General features: G+C 40.5%; 1 protein-coding gene across 2 annotated transcripts; it reads right to left on the bottom strand.

The window, feature by feature from the left end:
- slf2 (SMC5-SMC6 complex localization factor 2) lies at positions 1–24238 on the bottom strand. 2 transcript variants are annotated; one of them, XM_072436804.1, is made up of 22 exons: positions 24032–24238; positions 23020–23054; positions 20682–21133; positions 18458–18676; positions 18352–18394; positions 15756–16858; positions 15212–15294; positions 15026–15139; positions 14781–14948; positions 12435–12537; positions 12264–12351; positions 11510–11648; positions 10810–10894; positions 9986–10162; positions 7447–7541; positions 6148–6235; positions 5945–6067; positions 4715–4792; positions 4543–4629; positions 1830–1898; positions 1414–1758; positions 1–575 (listed from the first exon to the last, which is right to left on the bottom strand). In XM_072436804.1, exons 1-22 carry the CDS (start codon positions 24064–24066, stop codon positions 138–140), a joined length of 4167 nt encoding a protein of 1388 aa, XP_072292905.1. In that variant the 5' UTR covers positions 24067–24238; the 3' UTR covers positions 1–137. The 2 variants fall into 2 exon arrangements, with proteins under 2 accessions (XP_072292905.1, XP_072292906.1); XM_072436805.1 differs by having other exon boundaries at positions 2–575; positions 18467–18676.
- Positions 24239–25046: the final 808 nt, after the last annotated feature.

The following is a 25046-nucleotide window of genomic DNA, read 5'->3' as shown; positions in this document are numbered from 1 at the left end:
GTCTTTCTGTGTGCTTCAAGGCAGAACATTTTGGAAAATATTTGAAATTTATTTGTTAGACAAAAACAAACAATAGAATATAGTGCAAAAGTCAGAATAAATCCCTGAAATATGTGCATAATGTGTGTACTCTGGAGTCAGCTTGTTTGGACCAGTGTGAGCAGAGCCGTGGCCCCTGTGTGTCTCTGCATGTCCCCGCACCGAGACTCAGGGGACAGGGGCTCCTCTGAGGACGGGGGCCCATCTAAAGACGGGGGCCCATCTAAGGACGGGTGCCCATCTAAGGACGGGTGCCCATCTAAGGTCGGGTGCCCATCTAAGGTCGGGTGCCCATCTAAAGACGGGTGCCCATCTGAGGACGGGTGCCCATCTGAGGACGGGTGCCCCTCAGAGGACGGGTGCCCCTCAGAGGAGGGGGGCCCCTCAGAGGACGGGGGCCCCTCAGAGGACGGGGGCCCCTCAGAGGATCGGGGCCCCTCAGAGGACAGCTCTGTCTCCATGTCCATCTCACAGGCTTCTTCAGTGCATTTGGACATCTTCTTGACACTTCCTTCGTCATTGTTTTTCGCAACAAACTATGAAAAAAAAACAAGCATTTCAATTAAAAGCAAATATTTTACAATTAATCATAATTGAAAGTATATATTTTCCTAATTATCAATTTGTTTGGTGGGATTGTAAATTTAGTAAATATTAATCAGTGTTTTATTGACAGTTATTGAAGAAAATTTGAAGGAAATAATTAAAAAATAAAAATAATACAAGAAGTAATGCAGCGTTCAAAAGGAATCCATCCACGCCATCGTCAATACACAAAATTCCATCCAAAACTGCACGAAACATATTTTAAAGCATGTTTAAACATTTACTGAACAAATTAAAAGATGATATTTGTGAAATCATAACTATTGTGTAAACTAGACGAGCTTTGGCCTGTGTTTACAGTACAGTTGCTAGGAAACAGTTGTGGATTTACCTCTACATACGTCGCATCTGCTGCAGAACTAGGCTTTTTAGCTAAATCTTTACTATAATTATCTTATCTATGTTTTAGTAAAATGAGAAGTTGGACCTGTCTTATGCAATTTAGGTAAATGTTTCCCGTCATCAAATTCAGGTTGTCCCAATGTTTTGGCCGCCCTCTTTCTCTCCCTCTTTCTCCCTCTCCTTTTTTCTAACGGTACAGCGTAAAACACATACTTTGAAGAGGTAAAACTACAGTAGGTGGCGGTAAATCATCTTTTCAGTTGGCTGCCAACCGCCATTAAAAGTGACAGAAGAATATTTTGTCCCCGATATAGACCAGAATTAGTCTTGGTTTAGTTCTGATGCAACTATGACATACAACTATACATTCAGTATTTTAGAATACAAATATTTTGAACACTAAACTATTCGTCTCAAGATTCTGACCTGGTCAAGCTCTCCGTTTTGGCAGTCCATTCCTTCAGCTCGCCTCCTCGTCTCCTCCGTGAGCTCGTCCACTACTTCTGCAGTTGCACTTGTAAGGCTCGTCTTCTCTACTGTGCTCTCAGTCTCTTCATTTTGTGTCACAACCACCACATCATCGTCATCGTCGTCGTCGTCCTCCTCCTCCTCCTCCATCTTGGCTCCATCTTCCATCTTCTCCTCTGCGTCCTCCTCTTTGCCCGAAACACCGTCTTTTTCTTTGACTTCCTGACTTGACTCAATCTCTTCGATGTCTTGGCTTCCTCCACAGTCTCCTTGCAATGGCTGCCAGTAGTCATACAGTTGGCCCTTATGGAAAAATGAAACGGTTTTAGTTTTTTTTTTTTTTGGTGCGTAAAATGGCAAATAGGCTGGTGTACATTTAGAGGTCTTGTTTTCCGAAGTAGCCTCTGCCATTTTGTGTAGATCCGTGCCACAAGGTCCTTCACCTGAAAGAGAAGAAATGGTGTGAACACTGATGTTGTAACATATCTGAAGTTGCTTTAGTAACAATGTTGCAATGAGTTTATAAGCTTAGCTTTTATGCATCATAAATTGTGTATTGTTAATGCTGCAAAGTTTAAAGATCCCATATCATGCTATTTTTCCTGTTTCGTAGTCTACCCTAAGGGTATATTTGATAATAATAAGTGTTGTGCAACACCCATAACATAATAGTTATGAAATATCACCCAGACCTTGGACCCCTCTCACAAACCCGGAAAAGCCCACGGCTTGGTTTGAGATTCGCCCCCACCCTTGCGAAGAGCGATCTGCCTCCCCCGCCCACCCCGTGATGTAGTCTCAGCGAGAGCGTGCGACCCCGCCCACCCCGTGATGTAGTCTCAGCGAGAGCGTGCGACCACGCCCACCCCGTGATGTAGTCTCAGCGAGAGCGTGCGACCACGCCCACCCCGTGATGTAGTCTCAGCGAGAGCGTGCGACCCCGCCCACCCCGTGATGTAGTCTCAGCGAGAGCGTGCGACCACGCCCACCCCGTGATGTAGTCTCAGCGAGAGCGTGCGACCCCGCCCACCCCGTGATGTAGTCTCAGCGAGAGCGTGCGACCCCGCCCACCCCGTGATGTAGTCTCAGCGAGAGCGTGCGACCACGCCCACCCCGTGATGTAGTCTCAGCGAGAGCGTGCGACCCCGCCCACCCCGTGATGTAGTCTCAGCGAGAGCGTGCGACCCCGCCCACCCCGTGATGTAGTCTCAGCGAGAGCGTGCGACCACGCCCACCCCGTGATGTAGTCTCAGCGAGAGCGTGCGACCCCGCCCACCCCGTGATGTAGTCTCAGCGAGAGCGTGTGTGCCCCACCCACCCTGTGATGTAGTCTCAGCGTGGAGACACAGCATATACAGCTCTGGCGCTCCATCGTCTGTGCCAGCACTTAAATGTAACTTTGTTGTAAGTTCCACAACACAAGTCCAAAGATTCGCAGGCTCTCCTGTGCAACGTGAAACTAACCGCGGTGGCTCTTCCGCATACACGCGTGGAGCAACAGTCTCCGCGGCACCTCTCACCCTCCCTCCCTCGACTAAACACAGTGAATAGTTTGAGACTGCAAAAATTGGTTGCAAAATAGTAACAATTTCAAATCAAATAGAGTATGAGCTAACCCGCATTTGCTATTGGTGGTTACAATGCGAGTACGTTTGTGTAAAGCAGCTGCGTTTACACTTATACACACTCAGAATATGGATTTATCTTGGACTAAAGCAGGAGTATCAAATAGGTCTGACTCTGGACCCCCAAGTAATTTGGTCTGGCCCAGTTTCCCATCATTAAAAATTTATGATTTAATTTGACTCAGTATGGGCTATTTTTAATAGACGTGAAGCGAATTGAAATAATAGGTCGTGGTCTGGGGCTGCTGCGGCTCAGAGAACTCAAAAAACATTCATGATACTGTGCATTTGGCCTGGTGACAGCTGCATTTGTTCTCATGCACTAAAGTCCCGCTTAAGTCCCGCTTTATAGTTTGTTTTTCTGGTAAATATGGTTTGACCCTGGTCTTTTAGTCGAGTCAGGTTTCTGATATATACTGGGTTTGCGTTGTCTGGGATTTATGTGCTTTTGTCCTGTTTTTAGTCATACAATATTGTTATGATATTTTGACTTCTCTGAAAGTAAAGTCCTATGTTGATTTCTGATGTTGAATTGTGCCACTGTGAGTTGTTTGTGGATATTATAGAGGCCCCCGGACCTTAGCGCCAGGCTTTTAGCTAGGATTTGAAAACACCTCGTCCAACCGGGGACTTAAATTGTTTTCGCTCGCGCCGAAGAAGGCTATGGAACGCAAATATGTGTATCACAAGCTTTTTTCTATGCTTTTACAAAATAAAGCGGCGCTTTTAACGCGGACGCGACTACACAGCGATCTAGAGCGGCGTCCGCACACCTCTTGTATCATATTGCCTTTCGCCCGTGCAGATCACACTCCGCCACTTAGGAGCGGCGTATCGCGCCGTATTTGACATGGTATTTGGCAAACGTGGAGCTTCGGCATTTTCCAGACCACGGCTCGGCAGCCAATCAGAGCCAAGCACACAAACTTTGCCGACCAATCAGCGTGCAGAATGCAAATTTTCACTTGTAAACACTCAACTGTCATGGCGCGGACCACGGCGGACTATCGTCAAACGCTTCCCAGCCCGATTTAATGATATTCCCTTTTCTAAAATGTATTAATAAAAATTACACCGTCCTTGCCCTCGAAAATGTCTGTCCACATGTCGAGAGACCCCGTCCAAAAAACGGGAAGACGGCCCTCTAGCTAAAAGCCTGCTTAGCGCTCTGAAAAATCTGGCCTCCTTTAAAATATAATTGGAGACTGGACTAAAAGAACTAAACTTGTACAAGACATGACGATAGTAACATCAAGACTTAACTGGGCTCAGACTAGAACCACTCCAGGCAGGAAAGTGGCATAAAACATATTATGAAGACTTTTGTCAATCGCTGCATAATATGAAGCAGAAAAAAACTAATAGAGGAGCCATTAGGTGCATTTGGGGAGTTCCATCAGCACTAAACTCACTTGCCTATCCTCGATTAAAATGTGAGATAAATTCTAAGTGAATAACTCACCTTACTCCGATAAAGACACTTCTCACTCTCTCTGATGTGACACTTCACATGGCGCTCCAGCTCGGAACACAGACGCAGCAGATGCTCCTATGTGACAAAACAAAAATATACATTATACACAAAGATAAAAAACAAAGATAAGTTCAAGTCCTTTGACAAAACGGGGACAAACCTTCTGGTGAGGTGGGAAGAACTGCACATTGGTAGCTTCATTTGTCAAAGTCAAAAGGCTGTAGCAGAGGTAGTACGCCTGAAAAAATGCAAAAAACAACAGCAATGTTATGATAAGGAATACAGAGGGGGGAGCGCAACTTCAGTTGCTTCAGTTCAAAGTATGAAGGCTTTGTGCAGTCACTCTCTCCCATCATCAAGACGAGATCAATTGGTGAAAAATAATGCAACACTGGATGAAAATGAATCTGCAGAGGCATATTGAAACTATGCCACAGTAAATCTGTGCAGTAATCAAAACTAAAGACGGTCCCACCAAATATTAGAGCCTCTTTTTTCTGTGGCAACTTTTTTTTTGGACAGGCAGTGAAGCATCGACCTGAGATTTAAGATTTGGTTAACAAAAAGCATTAGATATTTTTACCAGATTGTAAAACAAAATCAAATGAGAGCTTTGATATTTATGTTATTTATTATAAATATATATATATATTTTTTTAAACTTTCGATTATAATAACCCTACGACCGAAATCTTTATTAAAGCATACAAATCAGACCTTTCAAGGGGAATAGTACATAAAGTATATAAATGCATTAATGACCTGGACAGCTAATGTACTAAATATATTCAAAATAAATGGGAAAGAGGGTGATTTTGTTTTGGCGGACGAGGAGTGGGAAGATATATGTGCAAAGTCCCATGTGTGGAAGGAATTCTGTTGGAAGAATGTGATAACCCCATGTCAAAGTGCACATTATTCACAGGGAGGGGCTGAATGTGGGAGAAAGGCACACCATTATTATGTGTTCTGGGACTGTCCTGTTGCACACAAATATTGGACAGAAATTAAAAAAAGCATTGCACTGTTTTTTACACCACCATCCCACTCAATTTCAGAACTATGTGTTTGGGCCTCAAAACCCCTGTCATGGACCCAATACATGTACAAAAATGGAAGACACAAACTGTGCCAACGATTAAAGACAGGACCGATACAATAATGGACATACGGAAAATTGCTGCGATTGCGGCATCCAGTTTTGCGATATTGAGACCTTTGCGATATATTGTGCAGCCCTAGTTTTAACATCATCCAAATAGTGCTGTTAAATGTATGGAAGCCCAGGCTCTAACCGGCGCCCCGACCTCTGCATGTGTCGCCTTCTAATAACATAAGGCAAACGATGATTGAAATGTGATTAGTGTGTGAAAAGTGCAGTGGGTGGTACCTGCTGGTCGAGGAGCGCCGTGTCCTCGCTGTCCTCTGTGTGGCTGTGGTGGGACAAGCGCAGGACAGAGGGGAGCAGAGAGGACGGCCTCATCCTCCACACGTACAGCCTCAGGTCACACAGCTGAAGGAGACAACAACAGTCCTGAGTCTTAGTGTTCTGCTGGACATTGAACCTGTTCTAGGAGAGGCTCAGAAAGTCACCTGCAGGTCTTTGGCTCTGGGTTTGTACTTGCACCTCCCGTCCAACAGTTTGGAAATCATGGAGAGGCTCAGATGGTGACGGAGATTCCTAAACGGGAGAGAAAAATGTACATTAGAACGGTAAATATAGATTCTGTATCTGCATTTTTACGTGTTGTACTTTTGCTTTATTCTTACATTATTGCTTTTGTTCCACTGTTATTTCTTGCAAATAAGCTTAAACTTTATTTTGATTGGATGTACTAATTTCCCATTATCTGCAGTATTAAGCAGCGTTTACTGAAATTAAAGTTTCAAGAGCAAAGACAAAATAAATCAACTGTAGTCTGTCTATTGGAAAAATGATTTGCTGTTGCAGATTTTCCAGTAAAAATACCTTTAGTGTGCATTTTGTTACTTTTCCATGAACTGGTCGACATTTAGTATTTGTGGTCCCAAATTTGTGGACCTAAATTTGAGTCTCCAAGGGATTCCCAATAAGACTAGCTTGAATTATAATGAAGGGATAGAACGTTAACGGCTTATTATTGCGCATTAGTATTCTAGACCTTTCCAGGACAGACACAGCCTGGGACTGAGAAACGTTCTAAATCATTTACTTCAATTGGAGGTAGCAAAATAAGAACATACATTTTGTGCATATTTACCAATGCCAACTTTCAGCTACAATGTCAATTACGTTTACTAAAAAGGAAGGTTTAAGATAAAACATTTCATTGTAAAGCTGTATTTGGCTGCTTTATTTTTGATGTCTTTTTTCCAGTAGAACTTTGGATTTAAGACATGTTTATTACATGGCTTGTAGGATTTATGCATATTCTTCTGGTCTTCTTCCTCTGGTCTTCTTCCTCTGGTCTTCTTCCTCTGGTCTTCTTCCTCTGGTCTTCTTCCTCTGGTCTTCTTCCTCTGGTCTTCTTCCTCTGGTCTTCTTCCTCTGGTCTTCTTCCTCTGGTCTTCTTCCTCTGGTCTTCTTCCTCTGGTCTTCTTCCTCTGGTCTTCTTCCTCTGGTCTTCTTCCTCTGGTCTTCTTCCTCTGGTCTTCTTCCTCTGGTCTTCTTCCTTGGAGGCAAACGCCAACTCTCCCATTGAAAATGCATTGGAGCTAATGTATGGAACAGCACCAGACTTTAGGAGTCTGTTTGCAAACACTGGAAGGGCCTATGGCGGTTACTGTTCTATGACATGTTAATTAACCTTAAAGCAAAGTATTTTAGACAGTAGTTTGTCAGGAGGAACGTTTTTGTAGCCCGCCTGTGAACTGGTAATTTGAACAAATACAGAAACTGTAGAATAACCGTACTTTCCACGGGCATGTTCAGGCAGCAGTTGAACCAGATGACACATGTTGTGGTGGTCGTCTGTGAGGTCAGTCACAGCCATGCAGATTTTAGGCATCTGGGAAAATGTAAACGCAACAGTTTAATAAACGATAGACACAAATGAAGCTTTTAGTCATACATTTTTTAAAACCAGGATTCAGTTCACCCCCATGCCATGAGACTGGATGTTTTGTTCTCTGTAGGACACTATAATACCCATTATGTTTATTGACCTTATTTTGCCCCGCCAGCTTCTCCCTCTTTACCACAGATTAGCACTTCCGTTGTAATGGCACTTCCAGTCGAGCAGGAACTTCATTCACTTCCCTTCAAAAGTCTGGCCACTAATATATGCTATAAAATAGTTTGATGTGTGTAAAATATCCAATGTTCTTATGACTAACAAGTCAACAATGCACCGATTCCCTCCTGGGCGGCCTCAAAATGGCTTTTTAGTCCGTGTAGAACTTATTTTCTCTGGAGGTCACAGCCCTGTGTTCACTACTACAACCAGAAGGAGGATTACATCACCAGACGGCCTTCTGGAATAAGGGCCGCCAATAATTAAATATTATTCAAATAGTTGGCGGTTTGCGATGACCAGCTTGGGACTATGCTGCATCCATGTGGTCAAAGTGCTCGGGATTTGGAGATGAGAACAACAGTAACCAACGATACAACCACCAAGTCCTTGACAGCGTTTAACAGAGCTAGCCAGAAAGATTTGCTGTCATTAGCCTTCTCCAAAAATGTACTTTGTTTGTTTTGGAAAACATCTTAACATTTTTACTTTAACAAGCTATCGTTATGTTGAGGACTGATAAAACACTTTAACAAATGACAGTAAACCCCTAAATGTAGTAACGTTTGGCCAAAGAGCCAAATGTTTAGCATAACTTAAAGATGACGTGTGAATAGTAGCATCAGGAAGCGGCTTTAGACCAGTTCCTGAGTCGTTTTTCTGATATGTGCATTTTTCAACTCAGCAGTGTAATCAATAGGTCTAGAGCCAATCCTGAGGCTGGAAAAAAAACTGGAAAAGTATTTAGATTGTGTTGTCAATTTGATCTATGTTCATTAAGAGGGCTCAGATTAAGGATTTTCACTTGTATAGCGGTGCTGCTACACAATCCGTAAATGTTTTCAAATTTGTATAGCAATTTGATAATTGCATAGCAAAACACAAAAGTGACTAACAATCAATATTTCCCATTGATGTATTATTTATTTCAAATGTATTTGTAAATATTCTATTTATTTATTTTAAACTCTTAACAAATTAACTTTTAAACACTTAATTTTTTTCTAAATAAAATAGAAAACTTGCAAATAAAATTATTTGTTGAACAAATTAATGAACACCAAGTCACATGGCCTTATTTACAACTTTCTTCCATATCATAATCATCAGATGACTATTTGCATGAGTCTCATTTACATATGAATTGTCTTTACACTCACTAGTTACATATCACCACCAGAGTCGTCATGACGATGAGCTGTTTGTAACTTCTTACACCCAAAACACGTCTTGGTTTTGTCCTGGACATGAGTGAGTTTGACCCCTTTGACTTCCACATCTTCGGGGTTCTCTGGGTGAAACGGGAGCGCGCGCGGAGGCGACGAGGGGTTTGATGAGCGCTGTGTCTCTCTGATCTCACGACAATAACTATGTGTTACACAATAACTATGTGTTACACATAACTATGTGAGATCAGCGAGACGCGGTGCTCATAAAGCCCCTCGCCGCCTCCGCGCGCGCTCCCGGTGGCCCCTCCCGCTCTCCAGTTTTCACATGCGTTATCTGTGACAGCAGCGGGACCTGTCAAGTGTGTCATGCTGTTGTTGACAATCGATTGACGAGTGATCAGTGCTTTTTTATGCGCTTTGGTTATACAATTGAACACAATTTTTTTGTATCGCAAAAGCTGCAATACAAAAACACTTTTTTCTGACAAACGCATCGCATTTGAGAGAAATTGCGTCGCATTTTGCGATGCGATACCACTTATTCTGAACCCTGATTAATCTACGATATATATTTTAATCCAAATAAAATTTTAAGGAGACATTATGCTTTTCTCAGGCTCTTAGTATTGAACTATAACAAGAACAAATCATTTTTTTTACATTGTGTTCATTGCAAACTGTAATATTGATATTTAAACGACTTGAATAATAGAAACAGCTTCATTTAAAACTGATAAGCCTCTTCATAGTCACCGTAACAAGCAGCAGATTGTCATTTACAGGTTTTTATTTTAGTGGCTACGTGACATTTTAGAACGCTATGTTTGTCACTCAGTCTTAATTTGTCAATATTGGTACGGGGATGTGGGCGGGGATATGGGGTGGGTGAAAACAGGACTTTTCTGAGCACTGGAGTCTCAGTTGAAGGACAAATCGGGATTACTCAAACATGCAGGAATCAATCCAAACACACCTCTGAGTAAACTAACGAGGAGGAAACACAGTTGTAACAAGGTTAATAAATAATATGTCCCCCCTGGACTCTGGTACCGTGTCGTCCCAGTGGCGGATGTTGTTGAGGAGCTTGTAAAGGAGAGGCTCGAGCTCCACGCTGGTCTGCAGGACGAGGCGCGTCTCCAGGCTGACCGTACAGAGCATGGTCAGGAGCAGCAGCAGCTCACGGTCAGAGTAGGCCCGCGGACACAGTCCCAAGCAGCAGTCAACGTACTGCACACAAATTACACACACGTTTACAAGGAATAAACATCTGTAAACAAAACCTTCTGAATTCTGAAATGGACACAACTGGAGGACAAAGTGAGACACTGGAATTAACCTTTTAATATAACAAAATATGAAAAGTGTAGGTGGTTTTGGCAAATGAAAATAGCTCAGATACATCAAAGTCTGGTTCAAACACCTTGTATATTGTATTTTACATTTTGGTTTATTTAAAAAGGTGATAATTTATTTGATGAAGGCAAAATCCTGTTTTTTTTAAGGTTTTACTGAACAAATGTTTGTTTTTAAAGCATTCTAAGGGTTATTTGCAGGGACGTGCATTCAGGGGAGGCAGGGGAGGCAGGGTCTCACCTGTCAATCTTGGGGGAATTTTTTTTTTTTTTTTTTAAATAAAATCTAAAAAAATATTAATATTTTGTTATCTGGTATATATTATAAACCCACTTTCCGTTTGAATCCAATATCGAACAATATTTTGTCAAATAAGAATGTCAAAATGTTCAGATGTTTGCCGTTCAGATACAGGGAGGAGGCTGCAGCTGCTCAGCCTCTGGAGCACACGCACTCCTCACTCGCCTTGAACCTCACCCGCCTTGAACCTCACCGCACGTCACTGGTTAGTTGGTACTCACCTTGAACATGTTTTTACAGTTGTGTTCCGGAAAAGTGCTCGGTGTTTGGTTGGAAGGACTCTCACTCTTAATGTAGACCTTTTCACTAAAAAAATAAAACATTTAGGCTACATATAGTGACATTCAGTACATTTTCTTTACAAGCAAAAAATAGAGCTGAGAATCAGTGGTTTTCTGATAACACTGGACAAATTTAGGGCTGGAACTAGGTAAGTATTTAAGTAGTCGACTATTTCTATTGTGCATTTAGACTTTTAAATACATTTTTTACCAATTAAATTATGAAAATGTGTTATTGTTGTAAATCATAAAACAATAATACATTTTAGACATTTTGATTAAATAATGGCACGGTCTTTGTTATAAAAGGGGTTTTCATGCGTTTCAGAGTCTGTATAGTAAGAATGCTTGCAATAATCAAAAATAGCATTTTTTAATTGTCAACTGGTCATGATTAATTGTTTAATCATTGCAGCCCTAATCATCATTAGCAGTACAAACAAAATGTATTATATGAGAAAACAAAAAATCCAGATATTATTGTGAGAAGTTGAATACAACCAGTTCAATTTGTAGGCCATGCCATAGGTATTAAAATATTGATACTGGCAAATATCAATTATCGGCCGTAACAGCAAGTCATGCATATCAGCCGTAAACAATTATTTTTGGGATTATCTCTATGAATAAGAGTACTCACAGTAGATCTCCATCAGAGAAGTGCGGCTGCAGAGTCTCCAGGGGGAACAGTGACACAAAAGGCACCCCCATGTTCATGAGCACCAGGGTCACGTCTGCTATAGAGGGCACCCACACCAGGAACGTCCGACTCCCACTCACTTCAAAAACACACAGGAAGAACGCTTTTGTATACAGACGGGGCAGATCTGTACACATACATGTTAGAAGATCGATACGATTCATGCCATACTGTGGATTATTGCCAAAGGAACATCTCCACGGACAAAAAGCAGGTGGAGGCTCTTCCAGGCCAAGTACGAGTCAAGTTTGGGTGGTCCCGCTCACAGTAGGACACAGTTTTTACTTTTAGTTCAATAAAAGTGCATGTTTATATTTTAGCCCGTATGTTTATTACCGGTATATATTATAATATAAGATAAGAGAACCTTTTTTTTTCTCCCACAATGGGGAAATTCCAATTGCAACACAGATTAGGCACAGAAACAGAGATTAGGAACAGTAGAGGAATGATAAAAACAGATAACTTACTTAAAAGTAATACTTAAATCTGGTGTAAATATATTATAGGCAATAACGTTTTTAGATGAATTCATAAATCTCAGATTTGAAGTAGATTTTAGATAATTAAATCTTTTCATGCTTTTAATATAATGTAAATGAATTAATGAATCAATAAAACCTAAGCCGGTTGTAAATGCTCGTATGGAAGTCCATGTCCAGAGGCTGAATCTAAGAATAAACGAAGCACTTACATCTTTGAGTAGCAGCGGTGTACGCGATATCAGTGAGAGCCTGGAGTATCTTCACTGACAACATTCTGTCACTGTGAACGCACAACATCTGAGAGCAAAGGGAAAACAGATTGAAACGTTATTAGTAAAACACAGAGAAACCGCCAGAGTGAGGGTTTATGGGGGTTCTACCTTGAAGAGAAGGCGTGTGATCTGAGAAGGGCAGGGCGAACCCTCGTAGGCCTCTTGGAACAGTCCAATGTTCACGTACAGTTTGAACTGAGCGTGACTGGACCTGAAAAAAGACACAACTTCAGAATGTCGGTGTAATCCCTCATTCGTCCAGGCGTGTTCCATAGTAGAAAAAGCTTCAGTTGTAGTCATCTGGACTCAGTTTGAAAAAGTAGACGTTTCGACTCTCATCCAAGAGTCATTGTCAATAAAAGAATTTAGGTCGAGAACTCCGATATTAATACTGTTCTGTGGTAAGACCCGCCCATTGGGAGGAGCCTTCCTGAAGTAGAAAGAGTTGTTGGTTTCAACAGAAACTCCCCCCTTGTATCTACCGAGCTAGCCTATTCAGAATCTTAATGGGCTGTTAAAACCTCTTTGTCTTAGTGAGACCCTGGCTCAACCACCCTGAGTACCTGATTAGCATTTGAATTCCCTGGTCCTTTACCTTTCCAGGGGTTCAGTATCCCATTATAGATAACAGGAAGATTAAACCTAAGCCCTCCATTTCTGTTTAAAGAAGGTCTTTCTTTTTTAACAAAAATAGCTTCCTTGACTCCTCTTTCAAACCATATTTTCTCCCTGCTTAGAATCTTTACCTCACCGTCTTCAAACGAGTGATTAGAGGCTTCAAGATGGAGATGCACGGCACTCTGTGGACCTGAACTAGTATTTCTTCTGTGCTGATAAAGCCTCTTGTGTAGAGGCTGTTTCGTCTCACCTATGTAACGTTCTTTACAACTTTCTTCACTGCATTGGATCGAATAAACTACATTGCTCTGTTTTTGAGTCGGCAATTTGTCCTTTGGGTGAACCAGTTTTTGTCTTAAAGTGTTGCCCGGTTTAAAATAAACAGGGACTTCGTGTTGTCTAAAAATTCTCTGCAGTTTTTCCGACAGGCCAGACACATAAGGGATAGAAACACCCTGAGAAGGAAGGGTGTTTCTATCAGATGACTACAACTGAAGCTTTTTCTACAACTTCAGAATGTAACAAGAAATGATGTTCCATTCTGTAATCTCTGTGTCGCAGCACCTGAGGCTTAAAGCCACCTCCGTTATGTCAATTGTGAAAATACAAACCAACTAAACAACAAGTGAGTCATGAGGGCTAAATGAGTTCATGTCGGGACAGGTTTGTCACAAAAAAGCAGTGACGCAGATTCGTACTCAGATATTTGTGTTGAGTGGGAGAGTTAGAACGCTGCTGAAGCTGATTCAAGAACAGCGCGTACGCTGTAAATTACAGTAACTGACAGCAGTAAACACCGCTCTGAGGGGCTAGAAGCAGAAAGGAACTGAATTTGTGAATTGACAGCGTTTTCTGTCAGAATGGTTTTATGGCAGAGCCTCTGACAAAGTCATGCTAAAGGTAACAGTGCCATGTTTTGAGCCTTAAAACAGACTGTATGAGAAGAAAGTGGCACCACAAACATGTCCACAGCACACACTACTCTGGCTCTCGCCCCTCGTACAGTGTGAGCAGGTCAGAGTATCCCTCCACCAATCAGTATAGTGCGCACTAGAAAGTAAACTACCAAAAACAAGATACTCGTTTGAATGAGTATTGATCCTGGCCCCTTCAACTCTGTCACTGTTCTATCAGACAGTCACCTTTCAGACAATGTAGCGGACAGATGATTTCACTATCGACCTGTTCTTGCGTACCTGAGCAGCAGAGTGTTTGTCAGTCTTTATTTCGTGTCTCTAGCCTTGAAACTTTTCAGAGAAACCTGACATGTAGGTCTTAGAAACTAATTTGTTTTTTATATTAAAAGGCAATCATCAACCCCACTGTAAATAATCCAATGACAAACGACATGTCTCTTCCCCAAAACCGCCAGAAATTGTACTTTTAGATATTATTAATTCATCGTAATGGTCAAAAGTTTCATCTTAAAATGGAGGAAAGCAGAGAAATAAACAAGGAAACAAGAGCTGTATAAGCGCCGCCCCCAAAACTGAATACTTGGACATATATATTATGGACAAAAAAAATCTGATTAAAGCCAGAAGAGCATATTTTGTCCAAACACTAAATGTGAGTGGTCAAAAAAATTCTATGGTCAAAAAAAATTAAAAATTCAATGTTGGTATCAAAAAAGATAAAAGTTAATTTCGAAAGTTCAGTATTGTGACAATCTCGTGTGATATTGAGTCACAGTGTGAGTTTGGGAATAATCAACATCTTAAAGGGATGTCTAAATGTGAATCTTAGTATCATACAAATTGCAAAATAATGTGAAGCCATTTGAAAATAAAATAGGTTAAGATTAGATCAGTGAGAACACAACAGTTAAATCCAGACCATAAAAGCGTCTTCTGTGCCGTCTCTTGTGGGTTGAGCGTGCACTGGCGGAGCTGCAGTGTGTTTTGGTTGAAGATGCAGCCGAACTTCTCCAAATGAAAGACTTCATGTCCAGGAGGCACTTCTCGGATTGCATTGGAAAACAAGGAATACCGCTGGAGGATCTCTCTGGCAACAACACACACGGTTTCACACACGAGTCCACCCTACAAGAGTATTTATTTTACAAGTGAACGTCTCCTTACTGGTGTTCAGCGGAGAGGGGCTCCTCTTTGTTCAGCTCTGCCTCCTCAAACTCTGCGATCCTCAGCAGATCCTCCTCACAGGCTGTTAAGAGTTCTGTCTCCATTTCTTTTGCTCTGAAGTAGAAAACATAAATAATTACTGTTCAAACCTAAAAACAAATGCAAGAAGATTTCTCCAACACTCACTTTTTACTGGTGGTGATCTCCTTGAGCATTTGGTCCAAGTTATTCTTGTAGTTGGTCGTCTTGGAGGTAATCGGCGTGTGGTGCTGAAGAAAGAATGGAAGTGTTTTTTAGGTATACTTGCATGATCAGTATGAGCATTATTTGGAGGAATAAGCATTTAAAACATCTGTTCAGACACATTTTAAGTTTATAGAAGGAGGAGTTTAAAGAAGATATCGTGCCTTTATTTTATTATTGCAATTATGTAATAGTAATGACATCATTGGATCATAATTTTACATTTTGGACATTGTAATTGTAACAGAAATTAGATGTATCGCAAAATTGTGATATTATCGTATTGTGAGCCGTGTATCGCATGGAATCGTGAGGGACCCGGTGATTCCCAGCCCTAATCGTTACAGCCTAGACAGCACTACAATACTACTAAATGTTGCGGGTTAGTTCGTGAAAGTAAACATGGTTATGAAAGTGTATTTCATAAACCCCTTGAGCAGGTGTTGCGGTGTTGAGCTTTTAAACATAAGTCCGATCTGAGCCTGACCTGTCTCTTGTGGTTGTCGTGGCTGGGCGTGCTGGGCTCAGAGAACGCTGCTTTCTCCGGCGTGTTGGGAGGCTTCGTCTTCCTCATGATCTCCTGGAAGGACACCAACGGCTCATCCTCGCTGTCACTGCTCTGGAGACTCTGAGCTTCCATGTCCAAGTCCAAGTCCAGGTCCAGGTCCAGGTCCAAGTCTAGAGAATCTTCAAGAACCGGCGGTTTCTCCTCCTCCTTTTGTCTAACCCTTCCAGGAGTGCAGAACCTTTTGTCCTTTTTTATATCAGTGAGGTCCAAACGTATTACGCTGACTGTCGGCAGTGAAATCTGTATTGTATCTGGATAGGTTACATTAGTGTTAGAGGAAATACTAGGCGTGGGCATCTTCTCTTGGTGGAGCGCCTTGGACACTGGAGTTTCTGCTTGGCTTGAAATGGAAGATGAACTATGGTTAACAGTTTTAGCTTTGTCATCTGGCTGTACTTTGGGAGTTTTTTGCACAGAGCGGATTATGCAAATGGGATCTGGCGTGAAAAGGTCAGTCAAAACCTCAAATACAGGCGATTTTTTGGGGCGGTGACGTTTGTGACCGGTCGACGATCCAATGCTCGGTTTCACGACTGGCTTGTTGCAATTCAAGTCCGTTTTGTTGTCACGTACCTGAGTGACCGTGGGTAGGCTTTTGGAGTCATTTGGCACTCTGTGAATATTAAAAGAGACATGCTTCTTGTGTGACGGCGGCGTACTTGGAATGTCCTTTTTAGATTTTTCGGGCGTTTTGGTCGGAATTCCACTATTCCTTGACGGCGATGTTAGAATCAGCACATTGTCATTTGTGGATTTAATACAAGCTTGTTTAACATGAAGTTTAGGTCCGTGTGAGAGCGAGTGAACAGGCTTAACTGATTTCCCATGTAGTGATTCTGTCCTTGGAGAGTTTTCAGGTATTTTAGGGGACCGGTCTAAGCCTGATAATAGCCTGTGTGGGCTGACGACATCAGTAGAGGGAGGTTTGACAGTTTTATCAGTGTGCTCAGAGTTGAGACGCGGTTTCTTGACATTGTTGCAGTCACTGCCAGACTCCCTGCACCTTTTCTGAGAAGTGTCCCCTGGGGAAGAAGTAGAACACCATTAAAAGCTGAACTTTATTTCACTTTTAAATGTCTGTGTAAGTCCCTGTGGTGGTCAAATGTATGCATGTATCTTTTGGGGCGTTAGAAGCATTTGATTCTATTACTTCGAATAATTTGAATTAAAAGAGACAGAATTTCCACAAACATCACTTATACATGTCAAGTGAAAGATTTATTTTACTCACAGTTGTAATCATGATTAACCAAAACAAATTAATAATTGTTAAACGTTGCTTAAGTTTGCACTGTGCAATCAGTTTGAGCCTCTATGACGCCAACACTCCCACTCAACTCCAAGCACCAGTCAGAGATGAGGCTTGAACTTTGCAATGAAGTAGAGCAAGTTTACATATGGGCTTATGCCATATGAACATATCATCAGCTGACTCTCCTCCTACTGTAAACAAACGTAAACTCCAAAGTTTCCTAATCTTTACTGTCAGCTGTGGTTCTGACATTTATACAACAAATTTCATTCAAAACAGAAAAGCTGCATTTAAAAAAAAAAATGACTTTGTTGCCGCGGGTTTTGATAAAATAGTAAATTTATGATTAGAATCCAGGTCAAGCATGGTCTTCTAACGATTGTAACATGACACACTTTCTGTGTGTATGATACTAGTGCTGCCCTAAATATGAATCAATTTTAAGTGATTGAGAGCTTATAGTGCCTATATTGATGATTGTGTAAAGTTATAGAAAAGCCTTTGGAAAGCCTCACTATCTGCACCGACTGTCCTGACATTTTTTACACAACATGAACCTTTTTTGTGTGAAAAAGCAAAGTAGAAACAATATTGCGGGTTTAAAGTCACAAGTTAAGACCTTGTCCTCTGAAAGGGCCTATAACTGTATACTTTGTTGCAGTGAAATTACTTCTCTGCATTTGAACCCTTTAAAAGTTTAAACATGCCATGATTTTCTGAAGATGTTTATAAAATTTATATTGGTAAGGTGAGACACTATAGGTGAATAGGAAAAACACCTCGAATTTAAAGTTATCCATTTGAAGATTCGAATGTAGTTCACTCACATAAATAAAAAGGAAAAAAATACAAAAATTTGGGACGAAGCTAGGTTGACTTTTACTTGGTTCATATTGTTGACATATTAAGATACAAACAATTTTGGATGTTTGTTTTGTTTGCCTACATTTTTAGACATAAAACTTAATCGCATGTTGTTAAGTACAAGTTTGGAAGGTTTAGTGTGTGTAGGTTCTTCAAGGGGTGATCTTTATGTCCCAATGTGATGATTTAATTAGAAGAAAACGGCTTTTGAAGTGACAATAACTCAAGTAAATGTATGGATGTGAGTGGATTGAATTGGAAGCACCAACTGACCAAAAAACAAAAAATTCAAAAAAAAAAAAAGTAAAATTTTAATTTAAAAAGGGTTTGCCTGTAGTGTCATGCCTTGAAGCATAATATCTTGCCGTCAGAACATAATAGTAAGTAAAAGGTTCTTACTTGTATTTGATGTATGTGAGGCAGTCCCTTCCTGGGGTTGGTTCTAGGGGGGAAAGTACAGTATTAGTTACACGCCTTTGTATGTCCAGTAAATATGTTGTCAAACCTTTGTCACCTCAGTGGAAGTGTGTGTGTGCGACTGAGGGAAGCTGGCCCTCCTGCCTTGGTCAGTGACGGGACACAGAGACAGACCATCTCTGCTCGAGCTCCAGGATTCACAGCGCTGTCGGAGAACACCATCCCTCTGTGGCCCGCTCAGGAAAGCTCGTCCACCGGGTTTGTTCTGCTCCATCATGAGCAAGGCCACCACATGACGGGACTCAACCTGACACAAGAGTTTAGCAAGATGAATTCATGTCTAAAGAGCTTTTTGTTTGCACTGAAGGCCTTTAATGTAGCATGTGTCCTGCTGCTCACACATTCAGAGAAAATACATTGGGACATCAATCAACTTCAATAAAGTTTTTAGTCCACATATCTTACACTTCTACGCAGTGAAGAAGCATTTAGATCGGATCACCTACAGTGGCTTTCAAAATATTCGTACCTGGAACTTTTCCACATTTTATCACGTCAAAATCACAAACTTAAATAAATTGAATTGGCATTTTGTGTGAGAGAGCAACACAAAGTGGCAGACAAGTGTGAAGTCAAAGGAAATGTTACATGATTTGTTGATTTTCTTTTAATTAAAAACTAAAAAGTGCAGCGTGAAAAAGTATTCAACTCTTTTCCTTGAGTGCAGTGGCTGTCAGACGTTGCCTGATTAAAGATTGAATTCAATAGCGTCCGTGTGTGTGATCTAATCCCAGTGTAAATGCAGCTGTTGTGTGAAGCACTTCACTTGTGCTAAGCGCCCACTAAAGTGAACGAAAGAAATAAAGCACATTTAGTTAATTATTTGGTCAATAAATCTTCATAAAACACATTTGGTAGTGTTCATTCTGTTCCAGAAAAGGGGCTACATTCTCATAACCTTCAGATTATAAATGTTTCATTCATTTAGAGTTGTTAATGCTTAAAATGGCTGATGCCCCACATAACTCTTTAAATATTATTATAAACACCATACTTGCACTAATGCAGTGTCACACTTGAAATTTTGAGCAAATTCTTGAATCAAGATCAACTTTGAACGTTAACCTCTTTCATCGGTGGGAGTACTTTCACTAATAGTACTACTACAGAAATCCAGTGCTGCCTCAAGGTCAGAGCCATGAATGGTCAGAACACACAAACATCAGTCAGAGCCATGAATGGTCAGAACACACAAACATCAGTCAGAGCCATGAATGGTCAGAACACACAAACAGGAGCGTCATTCTGGAGCTGCATTCAGCTACACTACTGCATCTCAGACACACAACTACTGCACAGAAACATGGAGCTGTGCAACATCTTGGGGAAATAATTTGTCTGTAAATTGGATAAAACGGTTGCATTCTAGAGTCGACGTTTAACATGCACAGATGGAATATCGCCCAGCCGATAGTTGATATTTCTTCAAGTGTGTATCAGGTGATAATATCGGCTGGGACATAATCTGTGGCAAGATCTGGAAACTGCTGTTTACTAACGCTCTCCGTCATATCCGACTGAGCTTGAGCTGTTTTGCAAAGAAGAATGGGCAAATAGTTTCAGTCTGCAGGATTGCAAGGGGGGAATAAAGTCTAAAGAATAAAGCTTTAAAGAATAAAGCCTAAAAGTCGGACCCTCGGAGTATAAAGTCGGATGGGGAGACGAATTACCAAGAGTAAAGTCTGGAGAATAAAGTCCTAAAGTATGTAACACTTGGATACCAACCGCCATAAAACACCAAAGAAGAAGAAGCTGTAGAAACTTTCAGCTGTAATTTCAGGGAAAGGCGGTTCTACTCAGGGAGGCTGAATATCAGGGGGCTTTAAAAAAAATAAAAAAATAAAAAAATAAAAAATCTCTGACCATAAAGAGCAGACTTATTTATGCGCATATACCTTAAAAGTATTTCTGAAATAAGTCAGAAGCTAGCATTAGTCAGCTGCTTTCAGTTAGTCACAGTTGTTAAGTCAAATCGCCTGTTTCTTCACAAAACATTTTTGAAGTCAATCTCCTTAAATAAAGTATTCAACATGTCTATTTTCTTATATTTGACATCACCTAAATGTGGTCGATGGGTTGGTACCCGCCCAAACCGTCTTGATTCTTCGTATCTTGCGTTCTATGTTGACTAATGCTAACAGTTATAGGAAAATTAACGGGGACTGGCTTTGAGTTCCTCTCAAGTTATGCACAGGCAGTTGCCAAGTGATAGCGATAGCGCTGACAGTGATCACGATAAGTGTAAAATATACCTTGCCCTGGGGTTTGTCTTTAAGTTCCAGCCTCGATACAGCGTGAATGGACTTCTCTGGAGGATCTCTCTCAGGTAACATGACGTCCCTGCTCCTGTGGTTAATGTGAGTGACAGCTGGGTGTGGATGAGGAGGTGGGGTCACTGGGCTACGGTGGTGAACAGGTTTGTGTGTTGCCTGCACTCTGGGATAGTGCTGCTGGGGCTGAGTGTAGTTTTCACCGTCCCTCCAGCTGGCTGGACTGAAGCCGTGGTGAAAGTGCCCTTCTAGACGGTCTGGAGGGGGCGGAGGGTGCCGGTAGAACGACATGTGTCGGTGCTGCTGCTCCGGGCTCGTGAAAGGCAGAGACCTACATTGCGGTCTGTGGGGGAAGCGGTTGGGGATCTGTGAAGGCTTCATTGGAGACTCCAGAGCAAAGGTGGGGTGGTGGTACGGAATGTAAAAGTCCTTCCCTGGAAAAGAGGAAAGAAGAGAAAAATTGCCAATCTCACAATTGTTGTTTTGGCAAATTAAAATGTTGACTATATTGAAATGTTGGTGTAATCCCTCATTTGTCCAGCAGTGTCCCATTGTAGAAAAAGATTCAGTTGTAGTCATTTCGACTATGTTTTTAGAAAAACAAGAGTCCAGATGACAACTGAATATTTTTCTACATAATATTGAAAATGACCTCAAAGAGACAGAATTAGAGTGTAAAATTATATATATGCACTTTTGTGGCTCAATTTATGGTTTATTAAAATTTTGTGCTGGACCTGAGCTTCAAAAAGACATTTGAAGGCCCTTTAAGAGTTTTTCTGAAGCATTGACGCATTCAAGATACAGTACTGCAAATAAAATATAGATGCATTTATTTTTGTCAATATTGCCCAGCCCAAGCAAAGAGTTGATCAACTATTCATGGGTTTTAATATCCTGTTTTGGTTGTTAATTGCAACTAAAACCTAAAACCGTTAAAGACATAAAGGAAGTACCATCACATTAGTCCTGTGCTCAGGTCTAGCTCCCTGTGGCTCAGATAAAATAGACTTTATTTTATTTTTTTACAAATACAATACAGTAACAATAGTACTTTCTTTATGTTGGTTTTATACTAGTTCTGATAACGCTCAAGACCATTTTAAAACTATTATGGAAAGGAACACTTTCACACACATTTTGCACGTTTGTGTTTTTGTAGCTTCGATACTCTTTTTAGTATCAATTTGTATCTTTTTTCCGATACTTTTGCCAACCGTTGCCCCCTCAACCTCAGGAGAACAAAACAAAATAGCAGTTAGTATTCAAATATCTGAAATGTGATTGATGGTGCAAACGTGGAAAAATCCAGAACGACAGGTCAGACCACTCTGTGAAACAGCCAGTAAAATGAAATGTTACACTACACACACTAAACACAGGAATGAGTGAGAAAAATGCTTTGTTTTCATCTATTTGCCTATAGGAAAAAATATAAAGTTAATTTTCAGAAACATAATAGGCTTACAGGGTTACTGTAATGTAGGGCTGGGAAATTCATTTTGAGATCAATTTAATTCAGATCCAGCAAATAAATGCAGTTCGTGATATCATTGGCTGGGCATTTTGTAGTACAGTGATTTTTAAGTAAGTGGAGGGTTCGTCTCCTTTTCTCGTGCTTGTAAAGTTTCACAGTATCCATCTTCCCATTATTCAATTTCAATATTGCCAGAAAATGTGTGTTTTGGTGGAGGAAAAAAAAAGAAGTTTCTGTTTTTATGAGTGTATATAAATGTGTTTTAGACAAAATTTTGTTTGACTGAGAAATTTTAAAATAACTTATTTTATACTTGTACATGAACAGATGACAGACATGTCCCAATGATAAGTTTAAAGCATACATTTTTCTCCTTAGGCTTGAGACGCTATAGCAACATGAGATTGGGCTCAGGTATAATCCACACTCTCTCCATTTCACGCTACTCTCAACAATGATTGTATGAATTGCATTTTGTGGTGAAGCCAACTGCATTTGTTTGTGGAAGGTTTTGATTTAAAATCAAACTGATTACAAAATAGATCATCTACACCGATCACGAAAGAAATGTATTAATTTTAAAAGGCATTGCTGTTGTGGTTATAGCCATGTTCAACATTCAAAATAAACTTATAAAGTGGATTTTATTTTTGAAAACAGGAACTTAAATTAATCACATTGGATTAACGTGTTAAATTGCATTTCAATGCATGTGTAAACTCATTTGGACTTAAACAAACTCAACTTCAAACTTAACACACCCTTTGAGACGTGCAACAACAAAAACGCCTTCAAACCATATCATTATTGTTAAGAATAACTCTTCCAACAGCCTTTACTCACCTTTACTCCCTGGAGAGAAATATTCAGACAGTATCCTGCAATGAAAAAGCATGGTCAAAAACACGTGTGTTTGTTACAAATACATCTCTGTATCCCGGATGACCATAATAATGATGATAATCCATAAAATTATATCTGGGATCCATGGCAACAGCAGTGAAAGTGAGGCAGGCGCGTGAGCTTATGGTTTACATGTGTTCAACGCTCCTAAACAGACCAATCACAGCCTGACAGCGCCTCTTCTGTCTGTGTCTGCGGCAGGTTATGGTCTTCTATTACACGTCTGTCAATTATAGAGGTGTCTAAGACAAGTATGCAATGGATCACAAGTGCTCCTAGAGTGACCAGATTTTACACATTTAAAAACTGGGAGAAGAATAAAAGTGTTAAAAAACCGCAGGTAATTAAATACATTTTTATGCACTCGGCTCTTTCGCAGATCACCGAGTCGGTTTATATCCGGAGAAGCTTTTATCAGTGGAAGTGGTTGCATCTTTTGTGTTTTGGTTATTCTAAAGTCAGATTTTCTCTAGTTTGGCCAAAGAAACGACAATATATTCCCCTCTTTACTGTTGGTGGGTCTCTCAACATGGTTAAAAACTGGGGCATGTCTTGAGTAAAACTGGGACTGATCACACGGCTCAAAACTGGGACTGTCCCGAAATGGGGCGTCAGGTCGCACTATCCTAGAGACACAACATGTTTCAAAACACTTTAGAAACAAGCCAGTGTTGTGTTAAAATTAAACTAGCCGGTAAACAAATAATTGAAAAAGCAATTGAAAATAATGCTAAATTATGTTATAAATGGCAATTACTACTGTGCATTTATGTTATGCAAGTGGTAACGCTTGTACACGAGCTAAAACATGACATAGAATCATTATTGTTACATGCACATGATAATAATAATAATAATAATAAAGCATTTTCAGGAAGTGGTCACGTTAGCTAGCGTTAGCCGGTTAGCTTAAGTAGGTAAAATGTGACAGCCTAGGATGTATCGCTCTTACCCATTGTTGCTTTCGTTTTCAGATGATTTACTCATTTTGGTGGTAAAGAAATGAACACAAAGGTCAGTTAATGCATGTAAACGTGCAAGGATACAGTGCTAACGGTGGTAAAATAAGATTTTTGGTTAGAGCCATGACTAAAACACCACAGGAAGACAAACATCTCTCCCGCCCATTGTACGCCCGTACTAAAGAGAAAGGCATTGTGGGAGTTGGAGTTAAGGCTGAGTTGACAACGCCTACACACAGTCTTTTCAGATTTAAAATACATTTTAATATAAATATAGAGACAATTTTGATGTAGTGTGTGCAACTTAACCTATGGTTTGACTTTATATAGACTTTATTCTTTATGAATGATGTCTAAAGAATAAAGTCTAAAGTCGTAGACTTACAAAAAACGTGTTGGTATGAAAATAAAATATAAGCATAAAGATCTACAGTAACTAATAGTGACATACACAATCACTCAATAATCAGATGAAACATTTGTGCCTTTTAGATATTTATGACAAAGTACAATGTAATTGCTAGAGAAACCTGGCTCGTGCAAAGGACATCAACACATTCTAGAATCTGAAAACTACCTTCTTCTTCTTCTTCTTCTTCTTCTTCTTCTTCTTCTTCTTCTTCTTCTTCTTCTTCTTCTTCTTCTTCTTCTTCTTCTTCTTTTTTGGTGTTTTATGGCGGTTGTTATCCAGGTGTTACATTACCGCCAGACTTTATTCTGTAGTTGTACCTCTTCTTCTTCTTTGGTGTTTTATGTACGTTAGACTGCGAGAATTCTGGCATTGTGGCTTGTTTGTTTTGTGACATCACCGTCCCTATTTCTTTGTGACATCTTCTTCTTCTTTGGTGTTTTATTCTTTTATTCTTTAGACTGTATTCTTTTGACTGTATTCTTTTGACTTTATTCTTTATTCTTTGAAGGGGGTTGGATGGGGGGTGAGACGTGGTAATAAAGTCTAAAGAATAAAGCCTGAAAAATAAAGTCTGAAGAATAAAGTCTGAAGTA

This window comes from Eucyclogobius newberryi, unplaced genomic scaffold (genome assembly GCF_026437365.1).
Source record: "Eucyclogobius newberryi isolate DKJ021-1_F unplaced genomic scaffold, fEucNew1.0.hap1 SCAF_8, whole genome shotgun sequence".
Classification (NCBI taxonomy): Eukaryota; Metazoa; Chordata; class Actinopteri; order Gobiiformes; family Gobiidae; genus Eucyclogobius; species Eucyclogobius newberryi.
This window is presented reverse-complemented; position numbering and strand designations above follow the sequence as displayed.

Bases quoted from the DNA above. Each gene is read 5' to 3' on its own strand.
- slf2 (XM_072436804.1), bottom strand. From the start codon at position 24,066: ATGAGTAAATCATCTGAAAACGAAAGCAACAATGG. The intron at 15,140-15,211 runs GTGAGTGTTGGA...TTTCTACTTCAG, and splicing joins GAGATCACCACCAGTAAAAA to AGCAAAAGAAATGGAGACAG. The intron at 4,630-4,714 runs GTTTGTCCCCGT...TTTGTCACATAG, and splicing joins TCTTCCCACCTCACCAGAAG to GAGCATCTGCTGCGTCTGTG.